The sequence below is a fragment of the Chenopodium quinoa genome, unplaced genomic scaffold, assembly GCF_001683475.1.
Source record: "Chenopodium quinoa cultivar QQ74 unplaced genomic scaffold, ASM168347v1, whole genome shotgun sequence".
Classification (NCBI taxonomy): Eukaryota; Viridiplantae; Streptophyta; class Magnoliopsida; order Caryophyllales; family Amaranthaceae; genus Chenopodium; species Chenopodium quinoa.
This window is the reverse complement of record NW_018744647.1, coordinates 2,388,293-2,408,993: the sequence shown is the minus strand read 5'-3', so window position 1 is coordinate 2,408,993 and position 20,701 is coordinate 2,388,293. Positions and strand designations below refer to the sequence as shown.

The 20,701-nt window shown below is 38.4% G+C and overlaps 1 protein-coding gene across 1 annotated transcript; it reads right to left on the bottom strand.

Annotated features, from left to right (window-relative positions):
- Window positions 1-409: 409 nt before the first annotated feature.
- Window positions 410-2,725, bottom strand: LOC110701671. Its single transcript, XM_021879285.1, has one exon. It carries the CDS (start codon window positions 2,723-2,725, stop codon window positions 410-412), a length of 2,316 nt encoding a protein of 771 aa, XP_021734977.1.
- Between the last annotated feature and the right edge of the window lie 17,976 nt (window positions 2,726-20,701).

The following is a 20,701-nucleotide window of genomic DNA, read 5'->3' as shown; positions in this document are numbered from 1 at the left end:
TATATTTTTTTAAAATCTCAATTAATTTTTGCAATGAGGTGTCATCGAGGTTAGCATTGACAATAATAGGATGTAAGCAATCATCATCCAAATAAGCATATTTGAGAGAAGGAGGGAGGGGTTTTAGTTCTACCTTGGGAGGAGGCGTGGAACTCTCCTCCTTAGACTCACTTTGGATCGATGGGAGCTCATCCACGGCTCCTTGAGTCTCGGGATGAGTTTCACCTTCAAGGCTTTCAACCTCCAAGGCACACAAAGATTCTCCTTCACCCACCTCCTCACATGGGAGGTCTTCATCACCCTTGTCTTTAATTACCTCATGAGACTTCACCAATTCATCAAGTTCGGAGTCCACCAAGTCCACCCGCCAAATCTTCTCTACCATAGGTTGCTTCAAAGTCTTTGAGAATTAAAACTTGTACTTCTCATTGGCCACCTCACATGTAATGGTATTATCTTTGCAATTGACGACCGCTCCCATGGTCTTGAGTGCCTCTCTTCCAAGGATAAGAGGAGTATGAGGGTCCTCCTCCATATCCATCACCACAAAATCGCAAGGCACAAACAAATTCCCAATCTTGATAGGAACGTCTTCTAACTCACCGCATGGGAATTTTGTGGACCGGTCGGCTAATTGAATCACCTTTCTTGAAGGTATCATCTCGAACTTGAGCTTCTTTGCAATGGATAGTGGCATGAGGCTCACACTTGCCCCAAGATCGGCTAGTGCACCCGTGGTCTCCATATCACCAATCTTGACCGGAAGAGTGAAGCTTCCCGGATCACATTGCTTGGTAGGCAAGGTTCTTTGCACTAGGGCACTAACTTGATGAGGAAGAGTGATACACTCATCACTTAGCTTCTTTTTGTTGGAGAGGAGTTCCTTGAGGAATTTTGCATAGGGTGGCATTTGAGTCATGGCTTCAAGGAATGGAATGTTGATGTGAAGTGACTTGAGCATAGCCATAAACTTGTTGTACTTGTCATTCAATCTCCTCTCAACAATCCTCTCGGGATAAGGCGGTGGTGGTTCAAACCTTGATGGTTGATAAGATGTTGATGGTGGCTTGTCTTTCCCAACTTCCTTGCTCTTTTCACTACCTTCACCCTTCTTCTTCTCAATGCTTCCTTCAACACTATTGTCAATTATTTGACCTTGGCTATCTCCATTGACCTCTTCAACCACTTGCTCTTCACCCTCCTTGTTGTGCTCCGATTGATCACTCCTAGGCCCCTCATAAGACTTTCCGGACCTAAGAGAGATAGCTTTGATATGATGGGTGGTAGCCGGGTTGGTAGTAGGTTGGCCCGGGAGCTTCTCATTGGCTAGATTGGTCACCCTCTCGGCGAGTTGAGCCACTTGATTATCCATCATCTTTTGATGTGCGGTGACCTCTTGATGCCTTTGATCCGCTTTTCGCTCACTATTGGTTATTCTTTGATCCATGGCGGATAGGCTTGATTGGATTCTATTGAGAGTTTCCATGAGCATTTGTTGATTAGGATCATTTTGCATGGAAGGGTTGGGTTGGAAATTTTGAAATTGGTTGGGTGGTCCTTGCTTGAATGGTGCTCTAGGGTGATTGCTAGCATTTGGATTTGGAAAGGGAGCCATTTGACCCGTGTTGTGGCTTGGGCCACTTGCATCTTGAAATCTATTACCATAATTGGCATTGGGGGCTCTCCAATTATCACGTTGATTGTTCATGTACCCCATTGCCGCTACATGTTCGGGGTCTCGACCACCACAATATGATATATCATGGTTGGTACCCCCACAATTCTCACAAGAGAAAGAGTGTACTTGATTGGTGGAGGAAGATGAAGACCCTTGGCTATTTCCCAGCTTCTTGTCAATGACTTGTTCCATAAGAGCCTTGAGTGAACCTTGATCAAGCTCGAATTTGCCCGAAGCTCTCTCTTCACCTCTTCTTCTTCCACCACTCGTAGAATAGTACCTCACAACTTCCTCTATGGTGTCCTCCAATTGAGCTTGAGGCACCTTGCTAATATGTCCACCACATCCGGAATTCAAATTTTGCTTGGGTATGTCGTCAAGACCATCATAGAAGAACTTGATGAGAAGTTGCTTGTCAAACTCATGGTGTGGGCAAGCTCTCACATACTCTTTAAACCGGTCCCAAGCTTCCCCCAAAGATTCATACCTTTCTTGCCTAAATGATGAAATTTTCTGCCTCAATTCGGTTGATTTGTCTTCGGGAATGAACTTGTTCAAGAAAGCTTTGGCCGTGTCTCTCCATGTGGCCAACGAGCCGGGCTTTAGGTTTTTGAGCCACCTATAAGCCTTGCCTGTGAGCGAATACCGAAAAAGGTGCATCCGGATGTATTCTTGAGTGACTTGGTTGGTTTGGATTAAAGCACATGTCTCGAGAAATTTGTCCAAATGCTCTATCGGATCTTCATGAGCTGCTCCAGAAAATTGATCTCCACGCACCATTTGAGTGTAGTGCGGGTGGATAGTGAAATTTGTTTCCGTTGTAGGAAGTAGAATCCCACATTGCAATTCATGACTACCCGGATTACCAAAGTCACCAAAAAGAGCGCCATTGGCATCCCCCATGTCTGAAGAAATATCACTAGAAGAATCAAAGAACTCCTCCTCCTCACCCGTTTGTTCAACAAATAGTCTCCTCACTCGCCTTAGAGTGCGGTCAATGTCGAGATCGAGGTCGTGAGTAGGTGGTCCCTGTGATCTTCTAAGCATTCAACACAGCTAAGCAGACAATTAGCGAATGACAACAATGGAGAAATAAATGAAAAATAGAAGGATAGAAGTAGAAAACAATTGAAAAACAAGATAACTAAGCAATAAACAATGTTGCCATTCCCCGGCAACGGCGCCAAAACTTGATCGGCCCCCTAGGTGTCGTTAGTTCCTAAAGGTCGAGTCAAGAATAAAAAGAAAACCCACGTCCTAAACTAACCAAAGGTAGCATAGTGGAAGAGGGGTCGAATCCTCAGGGAAGGTCAAACGTCTCTTGCTTAGATCACTTATAAGTCAATTGAAAAGGGAGGAATAAATTTTTGATGGATTTATCTATAGCTACTAGGGAAACAAATAAACTAAGAACTAAATTAACAAGCAACAAGCAGAGGTATAAAACTTCGAAAATCAAGGAATAGCAAACACTAGGGGATAGGGGAGAATTCCTAACTAACAATGATTTCAACAATTAGAGGCAACAAGAATGGTTCAATCGGTCAACCAAACAATTGGGGCCTATGGTCCAACATCTAGGATTCCCTCTCGGGCTCACCTAAACACCGCCTACCCAACCCCGCCTCGGTGGTCGAGGTCATCCCTAACCTAGTCATCATCACATACAAGCTCACTCTCGCGCAACTAGCATGCAACACAAAATAGGGTCTTAGAGGTGATCAATCTCTAATTCCTAACAACTAAAACCTAGGTTGGAATCAATTGCAAAACTTCTCAATCTACCCAATCTTGCACCACATATCATTCATTTCATCATTAGTTCATCATTTCCCCCTCCCCTAGCTAGAAACCTAGCCTAGAGAAGGAAGGGTCATACCAAAGCACACAAGAACATTAACAAAAGCAAAAACTAAGTTTAATGAGAGAAACATGGCTAAAACCAGAAAATAGGATGATTAAACTTTACTAAAGAAGTTAACTTTGAAGAGAATATGTTAAGTCTACTTGTAATCTATTCTAAATAGCATGAAATCTAAGCAAATAAGGATAATATTATACTAATAGCAAGAAAATAAAGGATCAAAACCAGAAATTGCAAGTTTAAACAAGGAGGCAACTAAGATATTAAACTATTCTATTGACTTGAAATAACAACTAAAGATAAGCTAAAACTAATTAAAATAGATAAATAAAGCAATAAATAAAGAGTAGGGATAGAAATAATACCAAAAGATTTAATCTTGGATTGAAAATGAAAGAGAGTAACAAAGAGTAGTGTTTTAGATCTAATGAGGAACTAAACCCTAACTAATCTAAAGTGCAAAAGAAAGAAAAAAAACAATAAGCTGAAATCTGATTTTCTAATATTTCTCTCTCTACATACCTCTCTCCTCCCAATTACAAGGAAGAGAGGTATTTATACCCTCCTCTAAAACCTAACCCAAATCAAGGCCCAAAATTTTAGGCATCACGTGCAGAGTAAAATAATTAGAGCCGTCGGCCTACGCGTGTAGCAGAGTTCAAATCGGTCAGGGGAACACGGAGCGCCCGCTCTAAGGCCAGAGCGCCCGCTCTGAAGTCTCGCAGAAAATGCTCTGATTATTCTGGGAGCTAGAGCGCCCGCTTCAACATTAGAGCGCCCGCTCTGAGGGTTGGGTACTTGGTTTTTCTGCAGCAAGGAATACAGAGCGCCCGCTCCATATCTAGAGCGCCCGCTCTGAACTCTTCTTTCCTTCATATTTTGGGCTCTAATGCTCCAATCCCTTTGACTCCAAAGCATGCCTAATCCTTGCATCCAATCCTTGCTTTCTTAGCCACGGGAGGACCTGTAAGATGGAAAACACAAATCATAGGAAAGGTTCTAATAGGAGCAAATTGAAATGGGTTAAAGGAGAGGGAATAAAACCTTAGGAAATGAGCCAAAAATGACTCAAAACCACTCCAAGTAACAAATATGCTCAATAATAACAAAACTAAGCTAAAATAGAGGAAAAAGGGCAAACAAAGGGCTCAATCGGGGAAGAAACGAAGTAGAAAAGTGGGCCAAATGGCCACTGATCATGCGCTAAGGTGGAAAGTGCATCTTGAAGAGTAGCATCTACCACATGCAGTTTTTTTTTTTTTTTTTTTTTTTATTTTTTTTTGCGGACGATCATAGTAAAAGTTAGACAACGTTGTTAGCCAAAGAGATATTTTTAGCACCTACTTAACGATTAACCTTGAAGCGGTAGTATCGTTTTCTCCGTATGATATTGCTCGTAACGAGTCAAAATCAACGTGGAACAGTGGGCGCGTGCAAAACACAATGTTGCGCAGAGGTGCCGCGCGTAACTTCTGAACTTGCGCTAGGAGGGCACGCGCAACTTTGATAGTTGCGCGTGCCACCTGGTAGGTTCGACATTTTTTTTTTGTCGAACCATAATTTTTGCGATTTTTTTTTATTATATCTCTAGATAACAAGTTGGAATAAATTAGATTAGACACGAAGCACATATTCATGTAGTCACATAAGCAAATAAAAGGAATCATCAAAGCATAAAATGTCCTTCTAAGGTCAAGACTTGGGTGTCCAAAGGTACCACATCTTAAAGGACGATGCACGAATCAATCACTCAACGTGTTGACCCACGACATAGCCCTCCCAACTTTTTGTTGGCGATATGGGTGGGATGATTGTTATTGATTTTGGGATAGAATCCTAGTGTTGACAACCCCTAGTCAATGAGCCAATCCCCAATGGTTAAACTGTGCTATGATTATGCATGATACAATGTTGCTTGTTTGATTTTTACTTTTGTAAAAAAGGAAGATATTATGCGTTCGAGTCTCGCTCTCTAACTAGAGATTATCCAAGTTAGTTCTTGCTACAATCCATAGGCAACCTAGTGTTGGAAACCTTGAACCATAACTACGAACTAATCTTGTAACCTCTAAGTCCCCATTAGAGTCGCCATTGTAAGGAGGGTTTTCCCATCATAAGGGGTCCTCTCCTTAAATGCCCATGGCCATTAAAAGCCTAGGACTTTAAACTTGTTAGAGTGTATTAGGATTTGAATTCCTGGCTGTTTGGGAGACCTTGAATTAGAAATGATACTCTCATCATGCTTTTTTGTAAGAAATAAGTAGGAGTCGCCAATGAGTTTTAGGAAAACTCATAAACCTCGTTCATGCCTTTCTCCCTAGTAGAGTTCGAGGGATAATTAGCACGAATCATAAGTTTACCCATGCCCGAATTGGTCTACATAAACCAGAAATCAGTTCAGGAGCGAGGGTACTAAAATAACGTTCCTTTTAGGGAGGAATCGGGAGAAAAAGTAGTATGATAGTACGAGAAGTTGAAAGATTAGGGTTTTGAGAATACTAGGGTTTTTATTCTGAATTTTCGGTCCTCTTAATGCTGAACGAAGACCCTTATTTATAGGCGTAGGGATCTAGGTTTAGATTTTTAGAGCAGCGCCGTCAGGTGGCGCGCGCAACTCTTTGAGTCACGCTGGGTGCCGCGCGCATCTCAATGAGTCGCGCGCGCAACTGATTGAGTTGCGCTGGTTTGCAGTTTGCCTTATACGAAAATGCGTTTTTAAAACTTCCATGACTTTTGATTGCGGAGTTGGATTAAGGCGTGTGAGATATAATTGGAAAGCTCTAAATGCCATTAGAATTAGGTTAAAATATGTTATGGATAAAAATTATGGCCGTTGGAGTGCAAAGTTGTCGGTTTTGGGCCCGATTTAATGTTTTGATCATAACGTCTTCGTTTTAGCTCGGAATTGGGCTTATAATATACTGTTGGAAAGCTCTTTCAAAAGGATATCCATTTGTATAGTCCTTGCACGGGATTAGATGGTAGTTTATCTTTTTGGCTCATTTTTCAACAATGTAGGTTCCATTAGATCCAATCATTTCATTTGACACATTTGGGTCCGTTATTAATCAAGTTTAAACATGTATGAACACGTTTAGGCCTAATTAGTAATCGGAAAAGGCTCTAAGATAACTTGGTCTCAAATATGGTTTTTAACTTACTTCATAATTCTTTTCATAGTCCATAAACATTTCTACTTTGATCTAACATGAAGGACGGATTTTTGTAACATCATCGCACTTCCTTTCGGGAGAAGTGGCCATAAGTTGGTGTCTACAGGGAGAATTGCAAAGGCCGAATGACATTCTCCTATAAGAAAAGGTATCATAGGGACAAGTAAAAGTAGTTTTCTCTTAGTTATCGGGATGAATAGGAATTTGGAAAAATCTCGAGTAACCATCAAGGAAACAATAGTACTTGTGCCTCGTTAGTCTTTCAAGCATTTGATCAATGAAAGGAAGAGGGAAGTGATATTTCTTGGTGGATGTGTTTAGACGTCTATATTCTATACACATTCGCCAACCGGTGACCGTCCTTGTCGGAATAAGCTCACCTTTTTCATTCTTGACGACGGCATGCCTCCATTCTTTGGAACGACATGAACGGGTGAGACCCACCTAGAGCTTGAGATGGGGAATAAGATTCCCGCATCTAAAAGCTTACTAATCTCTTTCTTCACTACCTCCCTTATTTGGGGATGTAATTTCCTTTGTCGTTCAATAGAAGGAAGAGCCTCTCCTCAAGGGTTATGTGGTGTGTACGTAAAGCGGGGCTTATACCTTTGAGGTCATCAATGGTATAACCCAAAGCACCTTTGGTGCCTTCTCAAAAAATTTCATAACGCTTGATCTTGACTTTCACTCAAAGATGCACTAACAATCACAAGGTAAGTAGAATTCGGGCATAAGAACTCATACCTAAGGTGTGATGGTAGAGGTTTGAGCTCTACCATGGGAACACCTTTACCTTCCTTGGTTGAAGCCGCTTACAAAGCCTCTTGGCTTGAGATTTTCATGTATATTTGCTCATCACTTCCTTTAACACTCCCATCTAAAAAATTCTCATACAAAGCCATTTCCTTGTTTGGAGCACCTATCTTTTCCTTGTTCAACAAAACGCACTCAAGAAGATCATTAGTTGTGAGCAAGTGCTCATGCATTAAATGTACAAGATTGTCTAAAATTTCAACTCTCATGAAATTCTCAAGAGATGAAGAAGGATATTTCATACTTTCATTCAAATCAAATTCAACTCTCTCATCTCCAATTTTATGTGAAATCTTAGCACTTTTGACATCAATCAAAGCAATCAAAGTAGCAAGAAATGGTCTACCAAGAACAATAGAAATAAAACTCACATGTTCGTTCTCATTCCCAACACATTCATCACAAGGAACATTAGGAAAAATAGAAGCATCATGGTCATTCATTCCATACAAATCACAAGACCAACATTCTCTAATCATGCAACAAGAACAAGGAAGAGAGTTAGGGGAAGAAGATGTACCTCTCCCCTTAATTTGAGAGGGAAGAATCAGTGCTTGTGAGGTTGCACTCTCGAGCTTAAACTCGATAGAAACTACCTCCTTCCCTAAGTCCGAAATTTGAGTTGACAAATTGTTGATAGCATTGAGTTGTTCAATTGAGTATCCCGTAGTACTAGTCTTGTTTATCGGCTCTTTCTCACCATCTTGGCATTCCATGTAGTGTCTAACTACATCCTCAATGATATCTACAACCTCTTCCTCGATCTTGTTCATGATTGGGCCTCCGGCTCCGGCATCAAGACTTGACCTCCCTTGTGGACTTAAACCACCATAAAAAATTTGAATGATTAGGTAAGTAGGGATTCCATGGTGAGGACACTCGCGTTGATAGTAGGCTTTCACTAGTCCTTTTCTTGAAACCTTGAATCAAAACTCTTGCCTCCGTCGTTTTGAGGGAAGAAACGGGAAAGGAATTCTTTGGTGACTTCATCTCAAGTTGACAAGGGAATAAACGCGTCGTCAATTGTCTATCCCTAGGTCAAATACAATTTATACAACCTAAATAAACCTAATAGGAGTATAAGGTAAGCATAGGGGTCGAACCATAGGGAACGAATAAACACCAACAAATGTTATCGATCGAACCATGGGTGTGTTCGACCACTCCTTTTCGATCGAACCGATAGTTGGTTCAACCAAACTACGGGGTTGGTTCGGTCGAACCATGGGTGTGTTCGACCACTCCTTTTCGAATAACAAAACCTCCAAAGTTTCTGACTCTTTTGAAATTTTTTTGCATTTCGATCGAATCCTATGCGGTTTGCCCGAACTTGATTGAAATTAAAATTTACTCTTATATTTGCTTAATTGAGGGGTCGAATTGCAGTAGGTGTGGAGATTGGTGGTGGTTGGAGAATTGGAGATGCGGGCTGCTCCGTTTTGCTGTTGCGGGGTGTTGGTTGCGTGGGAGTGGAATTGAGGTGCTGGTGTTGTTGTGTTTGTTGCTGTTGCTGTTCTAGGTGGTTTATGATGTTGGTAGATGCGGTGAAGGGCTGCTGTGCGCAGTGGCCGGAAATTGCGCGGCTGCTAGGTGGTAGGCGTGAGGTTGCAATTTATGGTTTGTGGCTGATTGTGGTGGAAGGAGGCAGCAGTGTGGCTGGGTTGGTAATTGGTGGTTGCGTGAGGGAGTAGGGGAAAGGTTGGTGGATGTTACGGGGTGTTGGTTGATTATTGCGGTGGTGCAGTTGCTGTGGGTTGCGGTTGTAGCTGGTGGTGTTTATGTTAGAAGAGGAAGGAGAGGAGGAGAAGGGGAATTTGAGAGGTGGAGCTGGTGGTTGTGAATTGTTTGGTGGTTGATTGTGGGTGAAGGTGGTAACAGCGGCTGTGAGGTGAAGTTGATTGGTGGCTGCGCGATGTTTTGGTGCGCTATAGTGTGCGTGAGGGAGGTTGGTGTGAGGGATGTGGCTTCGGTGGTGTTGCTAGCTTTTGCCAATTGACTTTTTACATGAATTCGGAAACCGAACTCACCTGACTTAAAACCCGAACACCTACACACAAAACCGAGGAAAGGGATTAAGAAAAATAAAATAGAACTAATTAATAAAATAAAACTAAATAAACTAAAATAGAAAATGAGAGAATTAAAACTAAAACTAACAAAATTAAATAAAACACAAACAAATAAAATATGAAAAACACTCCAAACTAATTAAAATAAATAAAAGTAAAATAGAAATAAGAGAAATTAAACTAAAACTAATAAAAATATAAAACTATACAAGTAAATAAAATAAAATAAAATAAAATAAAATAACAAAATAAACTTAAAACTAATTAACACTATGAAAGTAACAAAGGAAAGGAACGGAATAAAATAAATCAAAAGCAAATAAAATACGAAAATAAACTAGAAACCAATTAAATAAAGAAATTAAATTAAAACATACTAAAACTAAGAAATAAACTAGAAGCTTTATTAAAGAGAAAACAAGAGAAAGAAATGGAAAATAAGATAAAATAAACACGAAAATTACTCTAAAAATACATCCTAAGAGTGACATAAATGTCACTCATCACAAGTTCTCAAATAATTAGGCTTTACTTCCTTGTCTAGCCACTCTTGAGCTCTTCCAATTACAGAGAAAAGAAATAGTTTGAGCCTTATGAATTCTTGAGCAACCCTGTTCACCTTAATTGTGTTGCAATATTTCTCGAACTCCTTAAGATGATTTAGGGGACTTTCATTTACTCCTCTACTATATTGCCGGCTTGATTTCAAAATCACTATCCGGGATCAATAATGGAGAAATCCCGCTCTAATACTTTTATGCACCCGGAGTACCCAACTCCTTCAATGTAACCCTTGGGACTTCTCCCATGTAAACTTGCACACACAAACTCAAAGGAAAATATTAGTAACACGGCTATAAATGTAGCCAAAAGAGAAAAATATTTTTGTATTTTTGAACTTTAGTGAAATAGACTCAACAATAATAGAAAACAACTACGCCATTCCCCGACAATGACGCCATTTTGATCAAGGGTTGAGACTAGGTCGTTGGACTAATCTTCCCCCGGCCAAACAAAATTTGTAATCTCTCAACACACCCTTATAACTAGCATAGGAGTAAGTCGATGGTCGAACCACTAGGAATGGGAGGTGAATGCTTATGCTAAAGCTTAGCTATCTTAAAGTAACGAAGTAAGGTGTGTATATTTTAAACAATCAAGAAGAAATCAAATATATCAAACACTAGGGTTTAGGATCCACATATACGTGCAATGAATATAACTAATTGGGATTGGAGATGACTAAGTCGAGAGTTGCGAGGGAAAATCAATTAAGAAATCAAGAGAGTATGGTAGGCTAATCTCCTAGAGGTCAAACTAGAGACAACTACGAGAGACTCTAGCTAGGAACTTCACAAACCAACTCAATTGACAAATGCAAGCCACAAATCAATTTTCTATATCAAAGTGAACTTACAATACAATCTAGTGCAAGTAACTAGGTTGATCACTCCTAAATTAAACACACACAAGCAAATAATCAATCAACCAATTTAATCACAACATCAACTCCATCAATTTCCCCCAATCAGCATAAATCCATTACTTATATATGATTCACCATTTCCCCTAGCAAGAAAACTACTCATAATTCATGGAAATCAATATCAAAACTATGCTAAACAACAAATTCATCATCATCATATTAATAAAGCTAGATTCAATTAAAAATAATTCAACTTGAACAATTAACGAAGTATTTAAAATCAAAAACTAAAGATTGCATTAAAGTAAAGAAATCCTTACAAACTTGCTTCAAATCAATGGAGAAAACACTTAGAATCATCAATCTTCAATTATCAATCAAGAACTTCTCTCTACAAAATAGAGTTTCTCTCTCTACAAAATCTAACCTAATTATATTCTAATTCTAAAAAGAACTCTCCTTCCCTAAGAAAAGAGGAAAAATCTAAATATAGTAAAACTAACAAAGAGAAATTAGTTAGATCGTAAAAAATAGACCCGTACAGGGGCGACCAACTACAAGGGGGAGCGTGGCCGCGCAAAATTGGGTACGAAACAGAGACCCAGAGAGGCGCGCCTGCGCCACCAGGCCGCGCGCCCGCGCCTGGGAACAGGGAAGCTCCCTTCACCATCGTTTTAATGCTGCTCGTGCGCTCCTCTCGATGCTCTTGATAAACACAGGACATGGCAGACCAAAAACTCTATGATTGTGGGTTGAACAAGAGAATTTGTGCACCCACGGCTTGAAAGCACGGTCTAAGGTCTTTACGAACTTGCACTTCGCCATGCTTAAGCTTCAAATGAAGAACATTAGGCATCCTAATCACTTCCAAACTTAGGAAAGGGGTCTCGGGAATCTTTGGATAACAACCTTAACCTCAAAAATGAAAGAAAACAAACAACTACAAGGGAAAAAGACAAGAAAAAACAAGAAATGCATGAAAATGAAAAATCAACTAAGCAAAGAGCAAACTAAAGAAATAAAGAGCAAAACTAAAGAAAAAGGAAAGAAAAGAGCTATAAAAGCAATCTAAAATCATCCTAAAAGAGAACAAATGAGTGCCATAAATGACACTCATCACGTGCGGAAGGCATGCGTAACCTTGAATGTTGCGCGCGCTACCTGATGACAAACTACGAGCCTGGAATTTTACGCTCGAATAAAACCTCGATTTTTACTTGCGATAAAAAAAGGGCATTTCTCAAACATCATATACTCGGAAAATAAAAATTTAACTTTGATTTACGATTGATAAACAAAGCTTGATTAATTTTTCATTTAAAAACTACAAAGGGAATTAAAGAAAAATTAAAAAAAAAATTCAAAGAACTACGCAAACACCTGTTTTCGTGATACAAATACGTAGGCAATATTTATGATTCGGTCATATAAATAAAAAAATAAATAAAGCTAATTTTATTGCATTAAAAAAATAAAAATAAAAGACATCGTTGAACTAGATAATAATTATAAAAAACATAGTAGTGATTACACTTTATTCGAATTAAAACTATTAATAATTGTGTAACACTCTAAAGTTTTACTATATCCTCAATTGTCACAGTGGACAGAGGAGTATTTTCCATTGCAGTACTTTCGGTAAACTTAGAGCTTTCCTCTTCGCTCTTCTTCTTAACCCAAACATTCTTCTTCAATCTTGGAATAGGGGCTTTTTCAATTCTTTTCCCTTTTGCTTTGTCATTTGTTGGAGCCTTTTTGCGAGGATTTGGTGAAGGTTCCTTAATCTTCACACCCTTTTGGGCGGGATTAGGTGGAGCTTGTCTTTTTTGCTCCCTTGAACAAGCCTCAGGTGATGAGGAGAAGTCTAACTTTCTTCTCACTCCTTTTTTTTGGCCATTGGAAGGAGTAGTAGTGGCCGAATGTCTCAAAGGCTTAGGTTGATTGTGGGACAAAGTGGATTGATTTTGTGATCGAGCCCTATTTTGCTCTCCCTTGTCCACCGCATTCATCCAAGCTTTGTAAAAAGAGGATAAAATAATACTTGCCGTGGGATTTTTCACTACCCATGCACCTAGGAAGACTTGACCAATATTCCAACCAACGCGGAATTCGTTCGGGTTTAAAGATCACATTCTTAGGGGCACCACAATCTTGTGGGGGAATAATCTGTTTCATATCATATTGTCTCATCACCCAGCAAGGAAAGATATAAGTAGTGCTAGAAAGGCCTAAAAGCCTAATGTAGAGACTATTAAAACTATTCCCAATCATACTACTTATGTTCCACCAAGGAATCACAAAGCGTATGTTAGGAACCACATGACAGATAAACAACGTCCATTCTTCTTCATTCTTATGCTTGTAGAGGATTCGAAGTCCGGGGAATGTTCTCACTCTATTAGCCTCAAGATTTTGTGGCTGATCAACAATTCGCAAACGCTCCATGAGCCAAATCTGAAAAAAAGAGATAAATTTTTTTTGCAACGTTACACAAGAAGGTGGCGTACGCATCACATCCTGTTGTGCGCGCTACCCTCGCGCATCTCAGAAGATTTCACTGGCATGACCAACGCAACTTCATAATTTGCGCTGAATACACGACAAAAAAAAAACGTACGTGTAACAGGAGTAGACTTCCCGTGAAATCGTTCTCGTTAAGGTCTCCTCTAAGGCGATTCAAGCAAAAAACAGTTTCTACTATAGCTAAAGGGGCCGGTGAGTGACACCCCTCTATTTGCTCCACTATGGACACCATGGAATAATCTCCATACACTTTACCTATCCTAAGTAAACAATTGACAACAAGACAAAAACACAAAGCACAAATTTTAAAACGTTGTTTAGTCAAGTTGTCACGAGGGGCAATAAAGTGTTCAATAAATTGAACTAAATTCATGCCTTCTTCACTACCCATATGGGCCATATCATTGTCATTCAAACCAAAAAATCTTTGGAAAACAGGTTTGTAATCTGACAAGTTCTAAACATATGTTACGGGGAGAGTATTTGCATGGAAACCTAGTAGAGCCTCAAACTTACTGGGTAATGGGACTATTTCATCCCCTTTAAAAAGGAAAAGATGGTAATTCAAATCCTAATGATTAACAACGGCATGAAGGAAGTCAATATTAAGAACTAATTGCATAAGAGAGGGTCAAGGTGGTATATTTTGAAAGCTAATTTATCCTTAATTGAAAGGGAAGTGACCCATTGTTTCAAACGTTGCTCAAAGGTTTTCGCCATTGTTAAAAAAACGAGAGAGAGAAAGTAGATAGGTTAATTCTTTTTCTTTATAATAATACAAACGAATGAATACGACATGATCAAAAGCCTACACGAAACCACGTATGAATAGACCCAAAAGGGGCAAAATTTGGGCAATTTTCTCTCAAAGGAATGTCTGCCCGCAGGTGGCGCGCGCATCTCATGAATTGCCTGTGCCAACTGCGCACATCTAATTTATATGAGTGCGACAGCCGTGCGCAGCCCATCCAGTTGTGCGCGATCTGACTGTCGCGACATGTTATTAGGCTTATTTCCGTATTTTTAAACCATAAAATAACGGAATATTGACGAAATCTTTTGACTAATCATACCCTTGATTTTGTTAACGCTTGTTTCCTTTCTTTTCCCTCTTTCCTTGTGTCTTTTATTTTATTTTTTTATTTTCTTACTAACTGATGAGTTTAATTTATGTCACTCATAGGGTAGTATTTTAGGATATTTTCAATATATTTTTCATGCTTTTCTTTTATCATTTTGGTCATTTCTCCTTTAGTTTCTCTATTTCTTCTTCCTTCGTGTTTTACTTTCCTTTATGTGCTTTCCTTCGTGTTTTCCTTTTATATTGCTCTTTTTCTCTTCTATTTTATCTTTTTGGTTTCTTTTATAGGTGCCTAAAGACTTAGCTTTGCAAAGGATTCAAGAGGAGCAAAAAGAGACAAGCAAAGGAGTTTCAAGCCTCTTGGAGAGGGCTTGGAGAGGGCTCGGAGAGGGCGCTCCGCTTCTTCTCATGGCCGCGGCCGCGGGTCCTAAGGGCCGGGGGCACGGGCTAAGTGCATCATTTTGGAGATTTTGGGCAGGAACTCTCCGCGCCCTAACCGCGGTCTAGCCGCGGGCACGGAGATTCTGGAGAGGTCGTTCCAAATAGAGATAGTGCGGCCCCTGCTTCACCAGGAAAAAGGCATCTGCTGCGGGCGCGGAAAGCATTGCCGCGGGCGCGGGTTTTTCCCAGATTGCCCGCGAAGTTAGTTATGGGTTCCGTACCCATTTCTGCACGCTCGCGAGGTCTTCTTGGAGATGGCGCGACCGATCAGTTTTTCTTCTTTGTCTATAAATAATCTTGTAAATCCTTTTGAGGGCCAACTTTTAGATAATATTTCATTGGCTTAGTTTTTAGAGAAAGAAACTAGAGAGAAGTTAGAAAATAGTAGAGATTGTATTCCTTGGATTTGATTTGTAATTCAACATTGCTTCTTCAATCAAGTTTGGAATTCTTCTTCATATCAATGAAATTTTGTGAGATTTCTTTCCTTTGAATTTACTTCAATTGCAAATTTTCTTTTATGCTTGAATGTTTGGTTTGGATTTTGATTTAGTTTCGAGAATTTGTTAATTGATTGTACTTCCTTTTGATTTAGCTTGAGATGAATATGTTTGTGATTGAATTTGTTTTGGCTTTGAATTTCACCATGATTAGTGAGTAGATTAGTTTCTAGGGAGAGGGGGAAGCATGCTTGATTGATGATTTTTGCTAGTTGATGATCCTTGATTGATTGAATTGTTGCAATTAAATTGGTTGACATAGTTGTGCATGTGATTAATTAGACTAGGAGTGATCAACCTATAAGATTAATCTAGATTGCATTGCAAATTTCAATGACACGAACAATTGATTTGAGAATTGCTTTAATTGATTGTGATTCTCCTTGTTAGCCATTCATAGTGAACCCTAGTTTGGTTTATAGGAGGTAACCTTTGAATTCCTTTGATTGCAACTATCGTTTGTCCCTTTCAATGTTTGAATCAATTGGGTGATCTATCAATTAGCATGATTGTTAAGCTTGCATGTGGAACCTATATCCCTAGTGTTTAGTATATTGATTTCACTACGTGAAAAAATGAATTTGGCACCAGTTCAAACCTGGCCTAAGGCACCGGTTTGAACCGGTGCCTATGTGGGGGGTGCCAAAAAGAGGTTTAAAAAGGCACCGGTTCAAACCGGTGCCAAAAATTGAAATTGACACCGGTTAACCGGTGCCAAAAAGGCCCACAGAAAATTATTTCAAAGTTTTTGGCCCGGTTAACCGATGCTAAAAACCCCCAAAAATCAATTTTTTTTTTGTTGTCATTTTTCAGTTAAAAATCAAATTGACTAAAATAAATAAGAACCACAACATATTAATCGAATATCATTGAATATAACCGAAATTTACAGTATATAATCAAGAAAAAATTACAATATACAAATTATAAAATTAAACAATTACAACATATAAATAAATAAAAAAGAACTACAATATAAATCAAAAAAAAAATATTACAACTTCACAATAAAAAAAAACCCAAACATCTAAATTAATATTCTTGATTCTTGATTCTTGATTTTTCAATTATGTGCAATATTTTGGGCCTGCAAAGCAAATAGTATACCTGCGCCAATTAGTTCATCCAACAAAATCAATTAAAATGTATTAGCTGCGAAATTAGTTTAAAACCCAGAAATTAAAAAAAAATCGAAAAAATTAAAGTCGAAAAAAAATTAAAACCCAGAAAATCGAAAAAATTAAAATCGAAAATTAGTTAGAACCCTGAAAATACAGAAAATGAAGAAAAAATTAAATTAAAACCCAGAAAATCGAAAAAAATAAAAACCCAGAAAATTTAAAAAAAATCCAAAAAAATTAAAATTGAAAATTAGTTAAAAACCCAGAAAATTAAAAAAAATCGAAAAAATTAAAATCGAAAAAAAAATTAAAACCCAGAAAATCGAAAAAATTAAAATCTAATATTAGTTAAAACCCAGAAAATCGAGAAAATCCAGAAAATGAAGAAAAAATTAAATTAAAACCCAGAAAATCGAAAAAAAAATTAAAACCCAGAAAATAAAAAAAATAAAAAAAAAAATAAAATCGAAAATTAGTTAAAATCGAAAAAAATAATAATCGAAAAAAGAATCAAAATCGAAAAACAATAATAATACCCAGAAATGAAATCGAAAAACAAAACCCAAAAATGAAATCGAAAAACAATCACCCAGAAATGAAATCGAAAAACATATACTCAAAAATGAAATCGAAAACAAATACCCATTATTCGAAGAAAAATTAATCAAAATCGAAAAAAAAACCTATTAAATTCGAATAAAAATGGACAGAAATCAAAAATAATAATCAAAATAAAATAAAAAAATACCAAGAAATCGATTGAAAGAAGTGAGGATAGTGTTGCATGTTGGAAGGAGATGAGGGAGAAGGAGATCGAGAAAGAGGAGGAGAGGAGAGAGAAAGAGGAAGAGAGGAAGAGAGGAGGAGAGAGAAAGAGAAACGGCTGATTGAGTTAATGTGTTAGGGTTGGGGGGCTTTTATATGGGCCGGTTTTTTTTTTATTTTTAATATTTAATGGCACCGGTTCACTTCAAACCGGTGCCCTTTTATGTTTTTGCCACCGGTTTGAAGTGAACCGGTGCCATATATCCTGGTTCAACTTCCCACCAAATTTTAAGGCCATTTTTGGCACGGGTTTGGACTGAACCGGTGCCAATTAGGGGGTTCCTTTTTGATTTTTTCTACTAGTGTTTATTTCTTTGAATTGTCTTGATTCTTGTTATCTTAGTTACAAAACTCGACCATTGATAATTCTTCGTTTTAGCTTAACGTTAAACTATAGCATTACTTCGATTTATTCCTTTGGATTCGACCCTTAACTTGCATCTATACTCGTATAAGGTTTGTTAAGCGTTTACAAATTTAGTTTGACCAAGGGAGAATTAGATGACGACCTAGTTCCAACCCTTGTCACTAACTTCTTTTTTTTTATTATTCTTATTCTATTTTTATTTTTTTTCCTTTTCCCTTCTTACCTTTTCTTTTCCTCTTCCTATTTTTTTCCTTTCTTTTCCCCTTTCCCTTGTCCCTTTACTTTTTCCCTTCCATTTTGTTTTTTGTAATTTTTTCGAGGGAGGTTAGTCGGGAACCTTTTCCTTCCCTAGGAAGAAATTTTTTCTAATTTTTCTCTTTGAAAAAAATAATAATAATAATAAAAGAGAAAAAAAAATAAAAAAATATATATATAAAAAAAAAAGAAAAAGAAACTCATGGAAACAAAAAATATATGATTATATACAAAATGTGTGTGCCATATTAACAAAAAATATAATAAATGTACATTTTTTTCCCATAAAAAAATATACAAAAGGAAGTCAGGATGCTCGGCAACTCTCGAAAGGCTGATGTACATCCTGCAAAATCCAAGACAAAGATTAATACACAAAATGTTTAGTAACTTTGACAAAAAAAAGAAGGAAAGGAAAAGACTTACCGTGACAATCCGATGATAAACATGCAAAATAAATATAAGGACAATTATCAAACAATGTATATAAGGACGCAAAGTCGTCACCATACCGTTCACGGTTTCTCGCGGAAGCTGTTCTAAATAAATATAAGGACAGTTATCAAACAATGTATATGAAAGAAAAGAAAATAATAAATATACATAAAAAATGAACATACCGACTCAACCGTCTCAGGAACAAACAATATGTCCTCATCCTCCGCTGCTGAGAGTATCTCACAAATTACTGACCCAAATGCATCGGTATACGTGATCTCCGTCGTAGAAGGTTCCCAACCGCCTAGCTCGACTCGCTGAAAATACAATAAAAGATTCTAAATTCCGAAAGTAAAACAAAAGAATAAATTAAAAAAAGAGACAGCAAAAATACTAACCGGAACAAAAGCTAGAAAAGGAGTAAGCCTAGATGCAACGAATGTCAGGTAAGATGCATCCCGTAGCACCAACTGCTTAGCTGGATAAACATGGTTCGCCTATGCTTGATCCTCGGTAGATAGCAGGTCCGGACGCAGAATCCGGACCTTAGGGTCCACAGGAACCAAAGGATCCTCGGACGAAGCCTTCCAGAGAACACGCTCACCCAAAAACCAAGCGTCTATCCTTTGGAGCACCGAAAGTCCCTGATAAAGGGCCTAGAAATGGCAGCGAACCCTGCCAGACTAGTCAACCTGAGGGACTCCAACGATAAAACTCCAAGGACTGAGATCGATCTACATAACCACATGAAAAATCATCAGAAAATAACTATAACAATAAATATATATACATGTGTTGTTGAGATACTCACCGACGCATGATTCGTTGAAAGATTCCTCTAGCGAAAGTCGCCGGCTGAAGTCCCTCGCTTCTTCTTAATCGTGACCAGACGATGGCTGATAGGAAAGCGAGCCGCCCCAAGCATCTTGGGGGGATAAGAAAGGCAGGTACGAGTACCCCTAAGCCTAAAAGAAAGAAAATTATCTGAGATAAAAAGGCGAAATTGTTGATTAAAAAGATAACAAAAGTTAAAAATGAACACGCACCTCAAGGATACAACCATGCCACAAAACGGAGATTTGAGGCACCTCAGTAGCCGCCACGGAATCCATCACCCGTGTCACCTTGCCTATAGTTGTAAGCATACGGGTATACGACACCTCCTCCCAACTCAGGTTACCTACTTGCGCCAAATCACTGAGGCAAATGAGTAACTCAATAGCGAAACGCTCTCCTCGATCACTCAAGATGGTGATAGAAAGATTGCGTTGCCTATAGTAGCGCAACCCAATCACTTGCCCTGGTGAGTCACGTGCAACCCATTTAGATGCGCACGACACCTGCTGCGGCAGAATGCTGAAAACCCTAATCATATCCCTTCCTAATAAATAGGGGCTTAATACGAGGCTCAAACAGACAGAAATTAACCTAAAACGCTGGCAGAAATTTTGTGAACTTGTGTACAACCAAACCCTCTTGTCCTAAACACTCACCCTTATTAATATTTTTTACTACGATGGAGGTTCCCGAACAGGAAGGATTCCATATGTGTTCTAAACGAAGATCTAGCAAAGAGAAGTGGTAAATTCTCGAGCACTTAGATCAATCACCTTTATTTTTATCATTTAAAATAACTTTAATTAATTAACTAGTGTTGTTTGATCACTTTAAATGGCTTTCTAATTAATCCTTGCGTTAAAAAATAATAGAATTGAATAATTAATTGTTGAGTGATCACTTAAACCAAGGCGAATCTTGTTTATTTTGTTTTTCTCACGAACTTAAATCAAATAAAGAATAACAACTTTGCAATTTAATTCCTACGTGATCAATGTGTGTAAATTAAATCAACTAACTTAGTTTTAGGTATCACATCACATATATTGTTTGGTAATGAAATTGTGAAAAAAGAAGAGATAGTAGAGGTCGTAACTAGGGCTAGAATAGAGATTCCTCTCTAAAAGGAACGTTATTTTAGTACCCTTGCTCCTGAGCTCATTTCTGGTTTATGTAGACCAATTTCGGCATGGGTAAACTTATTATTCGTGCTAATTATCCCTTAAACTCCATTTAGGAGAAAGGCATGAACGAGGTTTATGAGTGTCCTAAAACTCATTGGCGATTCCT

What these genes read in the sequence shown, in the direction of transcription:
- LOC110701671 (XM_021879285.1), bottom strand. Translation starts at nt 2,725, where the DNA reads ATGCTTAGAAGATCACAGGGACCACCTACTCACGACCTCGATCTCGAC.